The 12,724-nt window shown below is 42.9% G+C and overlaps 1 protein-coding gene across 1 annotated transcript; it reads right to left on the minus strand.

Moving 5' to 3' along the window:
• Positions 1 to 1,769: 1,769 nt before the first annotated feature.
• RBM15 (RNA binding motif protein 15) lies at positions 1,770 to 10,448 on the minus strand. The gene is made up of 2 exons (XM_003784044.3): positions 6,697 to 10,448; positions 1,770 to 2,658 (listed from the first exon to the last, which is right to left on the minus strand). The coding sequence occupies exons 1-2, from the start codon at positions 9,566 to 9,568 to the stop codon at positions 2,636 to 2,638; spliced, it is 2,895 nt and encodes a 964-aa protein (XP_003784092.1). The 5' UTR covers positions 9,569 to 10,448; the 3' UTR covers positions 1,770 to 2,635.
• Between the last annotated feature and the right edge of the window lie 2,276 nt (positions 10,449 to 12,724).

The raw sequence follows: 12,724 nt of genomic DNA on the forward strand, positions 1-12,724 counted from the left end.
CAAACCTGTGGAAAAAGCAGTTAGTATAGATCAGCAATTGTAGTCACTAGCTTTAAGAGATGAAAAAAAATTCTATTCACAATTTTTTATCTCACTTAAAAAAAGAGCAAAGAAGCCTAAGTTGTATTATGTATTGGAAAAATTGTGCTTATGATAAGTTGCCAAAGCCTCACACTTGATTAAGTGGTGGAGAGAAAAGGGCTTAAAAGGCTAGCAAAACTATATAATGAAAATATAAAGAGTACACAAAAATCAGACTTTTTCCCGACATTGCTTATTCATTTCCCTCAAGTTGTGGTTACCTAATTTTATAATTTGTGGGACAAGAAAAAAACTAACCACTGTTGCTAAAATATCTGTCATTCCTAATCTGATGGCATACTTTGTTTTGTTGTTGTTATCCACTTTAACACTCTTAACACTGGAGTTTAGAAATCAGTGTTTATAAATGAGCAACATTTTTATAGCAGTTAAGTCCTTCTGTATTATTAAATCACAACTGAGTGTAAAAGCCAAGGTTAATGGAAAGTGTCAAAATTTTAAGGATATTCCAAATCCCTAATCAAGATTTTAAAACTGCGGCTCCCATGTTAAAAGAAACTTTTCAGGCTCAGCGCCCATAGCACAGTGTTATGGTGCCAGCCACATACACCAAGGCTGGTGGGTTAGAACCCAGCCCAGGCCAGATAAGCCACAATGACAATAGCAACAGAAAAACAGCGGAGTGTTGTGGCGGGCCCCTGTAGTCCCAGCTACTTGGGAGGCTGAGGCAAGAGAATCACTTAAGCCCAAGAGTTTGAGGTTGCTGTGGGCTGTGGCACCACAACACTCTACCGAGGGCAACATAGTGAGACTCTGTTCCCCCCCCCAAAAAGAAACTTTTCAAATGTTAGCATTAAAAAATAAAGATATCAAGTAAAACAAAAGTTTTGGCCTAGAATTTTGTAAATATGATACTTTGGTGAGGGAAGGAAGTTAGTTATAGCAGTAGAGTACATAAAGGACTTCCATCTAGAGAAAAAGACCCAAAACATTAAAGCCTTCACCCTATCAATTATAATGCATTTTGACCTCTAAAAACCCTCTTACCTGTTTACAAGAGTTTATACAGCTGTTTGCCACTGGAACACCACCTTGCAGAGTATAACCGTGGCATCCTTTGTTGATAATCACCTGTTGCCTAGCAATCGTCATCCCGCATGGAGACAGACAGCACTAGGACTCTTCCATCCGAGGTTAAAATTCAAAACAAGCCCAACAAGCCTGCATTTCAAGGTGGTCTTCGTCTGCAACTAGTTAAGTTTAAAACTGGCAAACAACAACAATGGTGTCTGAAGCCAATGGTGCAGCACTGCTGGTTTCCTCTTGAACTCCAGCGTTGTCACTGTGCACCGAAGTCTCCTGCTGCGAACAGGGGAGTTGTTCTCCTGTACTGGGAACAGGCTTCCAAAGCTCAGGAGCCCCTGTACAGGATAATGCAGGAACTAAAGGCAAATACTTTTCCTCCTTAAGGATGCCTCCATTTTTTTCCTCACAATCTGTACTACCAACCGAAGTGACTGGGCCTGAGTGTGCGTTCGTACCTATGAAACCGTCACGGTGCATGCACATCCAAGGCATGTGGAACCACAGGTCAAATAAGGCACAGATACCAAGTAACGGTTCTAATTACAAACGCTAGCTCTCAGGAACTCTTCATCCATTCAGAACTAAACCCATCACTGCATAACTCTGGTAAGAAGCCCCTGGAGATGGAGGAGCTCCTCAAATGTGTCAGGAAAGGCTTTATTAACATCATTAACATTTAAAAGGCAAACGGAGCATTTCTCCTTCTTTTGGCAATTTGGTGCAAATGTTAAGTGCAAGATAAAGCAATTTCAAACTTTTCTTCAAATTAAAAATGAAACTAAGGCCAAACGTGATGGGTGAACAAAATAAATCAAAACTTAAATTTCAGCAACTCCGGCTCTTCAAACCAGCAAAGCCCCCGACTCGTGCACTGTGGTGAGGCATAGGGTGCTTGCCCCGGCTTCTTGTGTGCCAGCAAACAGCACCATTTCCTCATCACGTTGAGGACAGAGAAGCAAATGATCCCCTTCACTGCAAACAAAGGGGGTCACAGTAACACTAGTGATCCTTCAGAATTGATACACCTTGATAGTCAAAATGAAATTGATGGTCTCCCTGCTTCTTGCTCAAGACATACAAGATCTGAGCAGCAGCAAGTACCCCCTCAGCTGCAAACAAAGGGGTCAAAGGTTTGCCGTCAATTCACTTCCAGGCAGAAAAACATTTTCCTCAAAAGAAACAATTTATTTAGAATAAAACAAAAGCAGCTCAACTGTGAGCGCACGTTTGAGTGACAGCTACTTTTAAGCTGTGTGAGCCATAAAAAGGGTTTTTCTTTACTTTCCAGAAATCTTGTGTACACAGCACAAAGCAAAGAGGTCATTTTTTTCCACTTAAAACACCGGCATTGGCATCACAATAGCAGATACACAACTTTAAGCTGCCATTTTAGTAAAATGCACAAATACTAAACAGATTAGCTTTCTTCCATCAGAGGCCCATGTAACTCCACATAAGCCACAACTTCTCTTCAAAAAGGTCCATTAGAACTTTGAATTCCATATCTTCATCCGCTGTTCACCAGTTTTGCTTGCAGGGGGGGAAAAAAAGGTTATTCAGTACAAATGTTTACAATATTAAAAATATATATATTTCCCCTATGCCATTTTAGATGAACATAACATTAACAAGACCTTCCTGGATAGTTCACCTCAACTTCAAAAAGCACCAATAATACCCACTGGCAGAAACCTTCAAATGAATTTACTATATGATAAACAACAAGCAGAACAGGGTGTTGTTTTTTTTTTAAGACTGCAATTGAGGATTATAGGACTGAAAATATCCTTTATACTCATTTAACTGAGTAAAATGTCAAAAAATTTCAGGAAAAAAGCAAGTTCACAATCAGTTTGTAATCAATGTATTCTAAATATAACTTAAAAAGTGAAATCATAGAAGAGTGAAGTTCGGTCAAACTTTTACCCCATCTATTTTCATTCTGTAATTTATATAGAGCAACACAGACTACTCCATTATTATAAAAAGGGGTCAAGATACAAAGCCATTTAAAAATCCACCTTCATCTGTTACCAAGGACAGCAGCCATCATTTTAAGAAAATACCCATACAATTGCTAAACACCCAAAGAACACCTCAGGACTCTCACTTTTCAACTCTGTTTAGATCATTCATATAAAACTCTTCATTAAGCTTAACATTTCACTGTGGTTACCTGAAACCATTTTCTCCCTTGAGGGACATCACTATAACCATTATAACAGGGTCAGCTCCTCTTCTCATCTCTTCTTGTTCTCATACCTAACTCCTATGTCAAAACCAAACACTGTGGCAGAGACAGAAAAAAAAAGTCCAGAAATTCTTTCCAGAGATTTTTTTTTTCACATAAAAGGTTATTAAGGCCCTCTTCTCAAGAGGATTTCCTAATTCTGTATACCACAGAGTTTTTGGTGAATGGTTCCTGTATGGACCCAAACTGCAGTTCAAGCTGTACCTGCATAATGAGCAATTTCACTATCTAAAGTGGATTTAAATTTAAAAAAAAAAAAAAAGCAGTGTCAATGAAAACCTGCTCATAACAGAGTTCTTAAATGAACCTAAGCAATGTCTGACTCGAACCAAGTATTTGACTTTCACTACCTTGCCACAAATGATCTAAGAGTCAAGAAGGGACAGAATATATTTTACCTTCAAAATGTGACAAAAACTTTTACCAGCCAGAGGATGGACATTTTAAGATGTAATCCTTACAGAAAACCTCTACCCACTCTTCAGTTGAGGGTCAAAGTACACATCTTAAACCAGGAATTTAAACTTTTGTGTGAAAAATTCTTTATAGGAGTATTAATTACAATAAAAAAAATACCAAAAAATTAAATACAACTATTGGCTAGGTGCTGAGTAATTGCTTAATTTTCCATAAACTTTCAAGTTGTGATCTGAAAGTCTTATCTTATTTTTACTAGTAATACTTAATAAGTCATTAAATGATGGACTAAAAATATTTTCTTCCCGTTCACTTTAACTACATTCCAGAAAAATCAACTACATTAAAATAATTAAAGGGAAAAAACAGAAAAATTGGTTGTTACAAAAAACACCCAGTATTGGAATTAACAAATTCTGGCTTTAAGAATTAGAACCAGTTTTAGACTTTTGCTTTCACTCAAATTCTGAAGGTTTAAGTACATACTTTATGAGTTTTGTGAACCCAAACAATAGAATGGGCAATAGAAGAGATTCAGCTGGATGATGGCACTCTGTAGGTAAGCACCAAACTGAACATAATTAGTTGTTTTTGTAATACATACATTTAGAAATGGTATCAAGCCATTGTTTCAAAAACACCGAGGCACAAACTGCCCAGATCTAACAAATGCAGCAATGTCAGATAAGGATTCAAACAAACATGGAGCAAAAACCACAGTACTCTTCAGTAAGCTGTCACACCAACTTAAAAAAAAAAAAAAAGAGGAAAACCCAGAGTTTGGATTATAGTAAAATTAGATGTCATGGACTTCACTCTCCCAAAGAGCAAAATCATTTGTCCAACCATCTTATCAAAAGATATTCAAAAGTTAATGTTTAGTGAAATTATTTAAACTGGAAAAATGTATCTAGTAACAAATTGTACTTTGACCCCATGTATATTTTAGACTTCACATTTGCATTAGTTTCTGAACAGGTGTCTCTATGCCAAGCACTGCTTTCTGAAAGCAAAAAGCATCAAGTCTTAATTATAGGATTTCAGGTATTTTCCCTTACAGGCATATCCAGGATCTTTGTGCTCACAGCCTAGTACTTTCTCTCAAAATGGCTAGCTTTTCCAGTTTAAAAACAAACCCCCCCACACAAAAACCTCCAAACTTATAAATGCACAGTGGAAGCCTAAAGGGATGACACAGCAGTGATGAAGCTTTTGTGCTGACATGCAGTAGACACCTGTCATAATGGAAAATAAAAATTACATGACATTTCCCTGGGTTATTATTGGTGCTATTTCAAAACTACCAGCTTTGATAACAGAAAGAAAACAGTTGGGTTCTGCCAGGCTTTGAATAAGTCACTTTCACATAATAGAAACATGACCATGATCCAGAAGGTCCTAACATAATTAAATACCAAAGGGCCTTAGGTGAAGTCCTCAGTATTTAAATCAAGGGAGATCAAGGTACGGTGTGTGCTTGTGTGTGTATGTGTGTCTGTGTCAGAGAGAGAGAGAGAGAGAGAGAGAGAAAGAAAGACAGACAGACACACACACACACCCCAAGGGAGAAAAAATACACCAATGACCTGACAAAATAAGAGTCGGGGTGGAAGGGTAAAAAATGATCCACCACGTTAAACTGCAAAAGCCCTTGCTGAGAACCAAAGGCATTATCAACCTCAGCTTTGGAAAAAAACTTTGAAGGTGGGTTAAATGATCTTGTATTAATTCCAGGTGTTGGAGAAAACAATAAAAAAAGAAAGGCTTTCTTATACTGACATTTCAATTTTCTGTCTGAACACCAGTCTAAATATGAGATTTCAAAGATATTCAAAATGTTTCCAATAATCTAATGTCACCATTACCATTTAGATATAAAAATACAAACAAAATGTTAAAGAGCATATCAAAGGCTTTTTATGAATTTAAAAAATTCTGCAATCCAGATATGGCTGATTAATGCCCACTGAAACAAAATATGACTTATATGCCTGCAGACAACTCTTCTTTCTATTATTGAAACCAGAAATTTGAATGGATACAAAACCAAAAACTCATCTTTGATAAAGAACACTTAGTTTTGAAAAATGCACAATTAAATGAGAACTATACCCGCTGTACCTCTCTGAAAAAGTCAGTAAAAACACCACCACACATGAATAACTGACCAAAGAATTCTGAAAGCACCTACTCACTTCTTGCATAAGACATATATGGTTTGTAACACTGTCCTCAATTTTTACTGAACAGTTACAGCTACAAACCAAAAGTGTATATATGGGATACAGAACTCAAGAACTAATGATAATAAAAATGCATGTTAAAGCAAACTCTCTGGGAATAAACTGTGTATCTTAAGAGAAATACTCAAATACCTGATTAAAATAATTATACTGCTATACAATTTACCAGCATATGCTTTTGAAATCCCTGATCAAATTTTAGTCACGTATTTCTGGTACAAGAATTATTTACCTACACACCAATTAAGCCATTTTTAGATAGACATCATCATCTTTACACAGTGGACTCTTTTCTCAAAATTGTTTTCAAAATTTCAGTTTTGTATCTTTGAGGATTTTTTTTTTTAAGCTCAAGTTAAAAAAATACTGAAGAAAAAGAAGAAAATAGTTATTCATAAGGATGGATAATTCCTAATTAATTTGCTCCTAATTAAACCAAATCCATCTGCCTGTTACCTTCAAGGCATCCATTTCACTTAATACCTAAACTGCCATGACTGCTATTTTAAAGAGGTTTATAAAAATATAAAAAAGGAAAAGCTACAACTAAACAACTAAAAAGAAAATTTCATCTGATGCTGTATCCCATTACATATCACAAAACAGGAACCATGTCAAAGTAGTAAATACAAGTTACACATGGACTTTAGGACGCACCACGGACAATGATCATGACCAGGTAATCTTCTTCAGATTTGGCCAGTGCCTTGGCAGGGGAATCCAGGAACTGCTGGGAGAACTCACAGGGTGGGAAGGCATGAAGGACTCCGGTGTTTTCCTTGTCTTTGTTGCCCCCCACAGGGAGGCTGATCACCCCGGCTGCCTGCTTTTGCTTTAAATAGGACACAAGGTTCCTAAGTGGCCTCTGGGTAGAGGTGGCAGTGTCTGATGTAGCCGAGGAAGAAGAAGACCGGCTGTCAGAACTTCCAGGCACAGCTAGAAGAATGGCATAACCATTGGGCCCTGCCACTTTGATGCGCCGAGTTACTTCATCTAACTTGGGCTGGTCCAAGCGAAGACGCTGAGTAATCTTGAGCTGGGCCACTTTGCCTCCAGTTGAACCCTCCACAAGAAGACTACTAGCCACTTGGAGGTCACCCTGCAACAGATGCATGTTAGAAGGAAAGTTGCTGTTCTTCAGTAGAAGCATGCCTTGCCAGGCCAAACAGAGTTTAGGAGAGGCTGCTGCTGCTGCTGCAGTGGTTGTCCCCCCATCCTGCTTCTGGGAAGGGGACTTCAGCTTCGATGAAGCAGTGCTGGTGGTAGGTGCACTCCCATCAGACCGGTCTTCTTTTTTCAGAGGGCTTTTCCCCTCAGTGGGAGCAGCTGTCCGGTGCTTCCTATCCCGTTCAGCTGATGCAGAGTTTTTCCGGTCTCGCTTGTCACCCTGGCTCTTCTCCAAACTACTTCGCCGGTCTCTGATTGGAGAGGGCCTTTCCAGGAGAAGAAGACGGGAAGACCGATCATTATCACTGTTGTAACGATCCCGGCTACTGCTCAATTCTGGACTGCGATCAGGAGAAGGAACGCAGTGACGTTTTCGTGGGCGGTCACTTTCAGGGGACCTATCCAGATGCCGTCCTCCACTCTCCTCAGGCAGCCTTCGTTTCCTAGGTTGGTCTCTGCTGCTGGGCAGATCCCGATCACCTCTATCCCGGTCCAAGGACCAGCCATCCCGCCTGCGATCTAGGCTATCTAGCGGCTCATAAGCAGGCACGGCAGTAGCAGCAGTCCGAGTGCTGCGTTCTCGGACTGGGGGTGGGGGTGGCACCCAATCAGAGTCAGGATAAAGGTCCCTATCACGATCTCTGTATAGTAAAGGTGGTGTCCTCTCCCGAGCACCCCTCAAGGGATCAGGTGCCCGATGTCCAAAAGCATCTGTCACCAGTTCATAATGAGTCAAAGGCAGAGGCTGCAAATACTGCTGCTGGTAACGATGTTCTGTATCTGCAAAGTCTACTCTAAGGCGTCGATCTGGGCCACCAAGTGGGAAGCCCCGCATATGGGTCCAAGCAGCATGAGCTGCATCCAGGCTTTCATACTGAATATATGCCCAGCTATCACCTTTTCGGTAGTCTATGGTGCGTATGGTGCCAAACCGGTCAAACTCTCGTGCCAGGGCAGCAAGAGGCACCCAAGGTCCCAAGCCACCTACCCAGAGGCGGGTGGTGGGTGTAGCTTTCCCATAACCAATTTTGATAGGATTTCGAATTATAATTTTGCCAGACATTGCTAGTTTGGCCCGGTGAGACATATCTAGGTTCTCAAATTTGAGAAAGCCATAAGTACTGGTCTGGCCACGAGAAGGCCTCTTGATGTCTACTTCTGTGATGACTCCAAAACGATCAAAAGCCCTCCTTAGATCACTCTCTGTCACAGTGATGTCTAGGTTGCCCAAGAAAAGAGTCCGGTTAGCTCGCTGATCATCCTCGGGTGAAATCTCATCCACTTCTCTGAAAGGAGCAGCACCTGCTCCAGCTCCCACCCTTGGCTCAAGACTGTACGCTGGGCGCACTCTCTCATAGAACGGGTAGTCTCGTTCTCCCTCTAGCTCTCGGGGCAATGGTGGTGGAGGAGGAGGGGGCAGACGGCCAAGAGCCAACTGCTGCAACCGGTAGTCTCTATATCCCAAGGCAGCGCCACCAGGGGAAAGTGATCTCTGGCCTCCACCACCACCAGGAGGGTGCCGGTGACCACCTACAGAGGCTCCGACCACGCTCGCTGACGGAGGGTAAGTATCTTTGTCTAAAGGGGAGCGGCTGCGGCGCCGGCTCACATACACTGCTTCTATCTTCAAAGGCCGGTCATAGAGCACCAAGCGGCCTCTGGCATGCTTGGCCGCCCGCGCGTCCTCTGGCCGCCGGAAGTTCACAAAGGCTACCCTCTCATCCCCGCTGCCAGAACCCGAGAGATGGCTGATTTTGACACTCACATCACCGAAGCGTTTGAACTCGTGAAACAGTCCGTCTTCCACCGCCTCGTCACTCAGCTGGGAGCCTAACTCGCTTATTTTCAGGGTCTTGTATTCCCCGCCATCCCCGCCACCAGGAGCTGAGGAGGCGGCCCCAGAAAAACGTGACTCCCCGCCTCCACCCCGGGAGCTGCTGCGCGACTCGCCCCCGCCCGAGGAATTTTTGGTGCTCGGGGAGCCGTAACTATGCAAGCGGCTACTGGAGCTGCCCCCACCAGTGTCATACTCGCGGCTGCCCCCTCGGCTGCTGGACTTATCCAGATGAAGACTCCGCCGCGACCCGCCGCCGCTTTCGGTCTTTCCGCTGCTGCTCCCATTGCTACCACCAGAGCCCCCTAACTTCTTGCTCCGCTCCCCACGGGAAGTCGAGTCCTCACCACCACGGGAGCGTTTGGCCTTGACTGGCGAGCGCTCTTTTCCCTTCATTGTTGCGGGTCGTCGGAGGTCGTCTCCGCGGAGCTGATTAACCCGCCGGCCCGCGCTCGTTTCACACAGCGGAACCGCACGCCGCCATCTTGGACTCCGCCGCGGCAAAGCATCCCGCCCCGTAGTCCTCATTGGTCAATTAGCTCTCTCTTCTACAGTCTTATTGGGAAAACCATTTGTCTGTCTTTACAGCTCCCCGCGCTCAGGGAAGGCGCCCGCCCAACCACTGTTATTGGGTTCCCAACGCTCTAGTCAGAGTACCTCATTGGTTATATTCGTTGTCTATCTTAACGGTTTCTCGCGCCAGGCTGTAGCCCCGCCCCTCGCACTCTTCGGTCACCTGACCCAAACTCTGGAGGCGTTGATTGGATAAAAAGTGTGCTCTGTAACGGTACTTCATGCGCAGTGAAAGCAGCAATCCCACCTCCGCATCCTTTTCATTGGTTTGTGACCCCGTCCTTTAATCCACTATTTGGGAAGTTGGGCCGTCCGTTCTGGCGTTTTTTCCTAAGAGGCCGGCTCACAGCAATCTCGCGAGAGTGGAAGAGCTCGCTGTTTCGACCCCCTTCTTCCTATTCCTCTAGCGGCTGAAAGAAGTTTGAATCTGATTGGGTGTTGATAAGGAAGTTGATAGGCTGAGATAACTGTCCATCACTCGCTTCCCACATACTGAGGAGGATGCCTGAAGGTGAAAGACTAGAACACGCGCTAGCTTTGCGACGCTTCTTAGATGTCGCGAGAGGGTGACCGTAAGCCAGGCCCGCCTACCCGCCCTTTCGGCTTTCAGTACGCCAATATTTGCTTGTTCTCATGGCGTACTTGGCTGTGCTTTGGCCGTTGGAGCTCAGCACTTACGGCCTCTCCACCAGCCTCCTGGTGCCAGACAAGGGACTGGGTTGCCCTGGCTCTCGGTTGTTGGGGCCTTCGAACCCCTCTGGAATCCGTCCCAGGGCGCCCAATGGACACCATCTTAGTACCTCTGGCCGCCGCGTGAACAGCCTGAAAGAGCCCCACGCCCTGTGCGCAAGGAAGCGCCACCCGCAGTCACCGGGGCTGCCAACCGGGCCTAGAGTTCACGCTTCCCAAATCCCAGGTTATGCTGATTATCCGGGGTGACAACTAGGAAGCAGATCAGCGAAAATGCAGCCTTTGCGAGGGAGCCTGGCTCTCCGGTTCCCGCTCTAGGACCCTGGGTAACCAAGGGGAGTGACCAACACCCTCGTGTCCCGCGGGCGTGGCCTGTCCGGCCATTGCACACGTGTCTTTGGCCTGCCTGTTTCATTTTGCGTATCCGTGTGGATTTTTTTATTCTTATGTCGCGTAATATAACTATGTTGATTTTTCTGTGTAATGCTTCTCCCCTGAAAATAATCAAATGAAATTTGCCTGTCATCCATTCATGTCACTTTTTTGTATTTGGCTTCTCGTACCTTCTGGCACCCCAGTTAATCTATATTAGAATCATGTAGTAAAGCCACTTTGCTGCCTCTTTAAATCCAACTTGTTTGGATCCTTCTCTTTAAAAGTCAACTCTGATTAGTTCCATGATAAAGCAGTTGGAGGTGCGGGTCATACCGAGATTAGACTGGTACTGCCTACATATCCTGTCTGGTAGAAGGAGGTAGTGCTGAGTTGATCACAAGGGTTATGCCACCAGGGCAGAGTTTTGCATTGACCCTGTCCTCAGTATTTCTCAAGATCCAATCTTGAGACGTTTAAGATTAGGGACTTGAACCTGTTTAGCCTTGCCCAAGCCATCATTCTTTGTGTAAATAATACTGAGGAATGTAAAGTTAAAGATTTTTTGATAAGAACCAAAGGAACTTGAAAGAATCCCCCTATGTAAAGCATAAAAATCCACAATACTGTAATTTGTAGACATACTCACTGTATTAAAATGGGCTACTAAAATAAAACTTTATAAGGCATAGAATTATGTGTATTGTATGCTACTGTTTGTGGTTTTTAAAACATGCATTGTTTTTGTGTATGTACATACATGTTTTTTATATTAAAATGGAAACTCCTTCTTGAGGAGGAGAATTGTTACTAGGATTTCCCTGAGAAAGGGGACTGAGGTCTAGAGTAGGAGAGATTTAACTTTTCTTTGTGTGCATTCTTTTTTTTGGAGACAGAACCTCTAGCTGTTGCCTTGGGCAAGTGCTGTGGCATCACAGCTCACAGCAACCTCCAACTCCTGGGCTCAAGCGACTCTCCTGCCTCTGGCACTACCGGCGCCTGCCACAGCGCCCCGCTATTTTTTTTGGTTGCAGCCGTCTTTGTTTGGCGGGCCGGGCTGGATTCCAACCCGCCAGCTCAGGTGTATGTGGCTGGTGCCTTAGCCAGTTGAGCCATAGGCGCCGAGTCTGTTTAACATTTTCAATAAAATTTCATGACTTCCCCCACATGCATCCTTTGTCAAATCATTGCTGGTTATCTTCTTTATTTTGTTGCACAGTTAAAGAAGTATAGTTTAAATGTTGTATTTTGGGGAACTTAGTGATATGGGCAATTCTCACTGGGGTTAGATGATATCTCAAAGTGGTTTTGATTTGCATTTCTCTGATGATTAGGGATGATGAGTATTTTTTCATGCGTTTGTTGGCCATTTGTCTGTCCTCTTGGGAAAAGGTTTTGTTCATATCTCTTGCCCAGTGATTAATGGGGTTGTTTGTTCTTTTCTGGTTGATTTGCTTGAAATCCTTATAGATTCTGGTTGGAGAATATTCTCCTAAGTATCTCAAGAATGGAAAAGCATGTATCCCGTGTACTCAACTGTGCTGAAACTAGTAGATTAACAACTACAGGTCCACAGGAGAGAAAAACACAATTAAATTCAAGAAGCAGGGAGGGAGGGAAGAAGGGAGGGAGTGTCCTGTAAGTTCCAACCTAACAGGTACAATATAGGGGTATATGGCACACTTCCTCAATGACAGACTCAACTGCAACTCAGACTTTACCTTACATATGCAAACAATGTAACCGAATTGTATGTGCCCTCATATTAATTAAAAAAAAAAATCCAACACACAAAAAAAAGAAAAATAAAAGTTATATTTTTTAAAGTTACATCAGTTTGCTATAGATGTAGAGGGAATACAATTGATTTCATAAACAGAAGATTTTCTGAACTCTCTTATTAGTTTTAGCAATTTATCTGTAGTTTTCTATGGATTTCTCCATAGGCAATTTAATTTTTTGCATTTAGTTTTGTTTCTTCCTCTTCAATTCTTATCCTTTGACTTTTTTTTCTCATTGCCTTGCATAAAACTTACAGTATAATGTTGA

The sequence above is a fragment of the Otolemur garnettii genome, unplaced genomic scaffold (genome assembly GCF_000181295.1).
Source record: "Otolemur garnettii isolate 467f Iridium unplaced genomic scaffold, OtoGar3 scaffold00010, whole genome shotgun sequence".
Lineage (NCBI taxonomy): Eukaryota > Metazoa > Chordata > Mammalia > Primates > Galagidae > Otolemur > Otolemur garnettii.

What these genes read in the sequence shown, in the direction of transcription:
- RBM15 (XM_003784044.3), bottom strand. Translation starts at nt 9,568, where the DNA reads ATGAGGACTACGGGGCGGGATGCTTTGCCGCGGCGGAGTCCAAGATGG. An exon ending in GGTCATGATCATTGTCCGTG is followed by an intron (nt 2,659 to 6,696) that starts GTGCGTCCTAAA and finishes CCCCCCTGCAAG; the next exon opens with CAAAACTGGTGAACAGCGGA.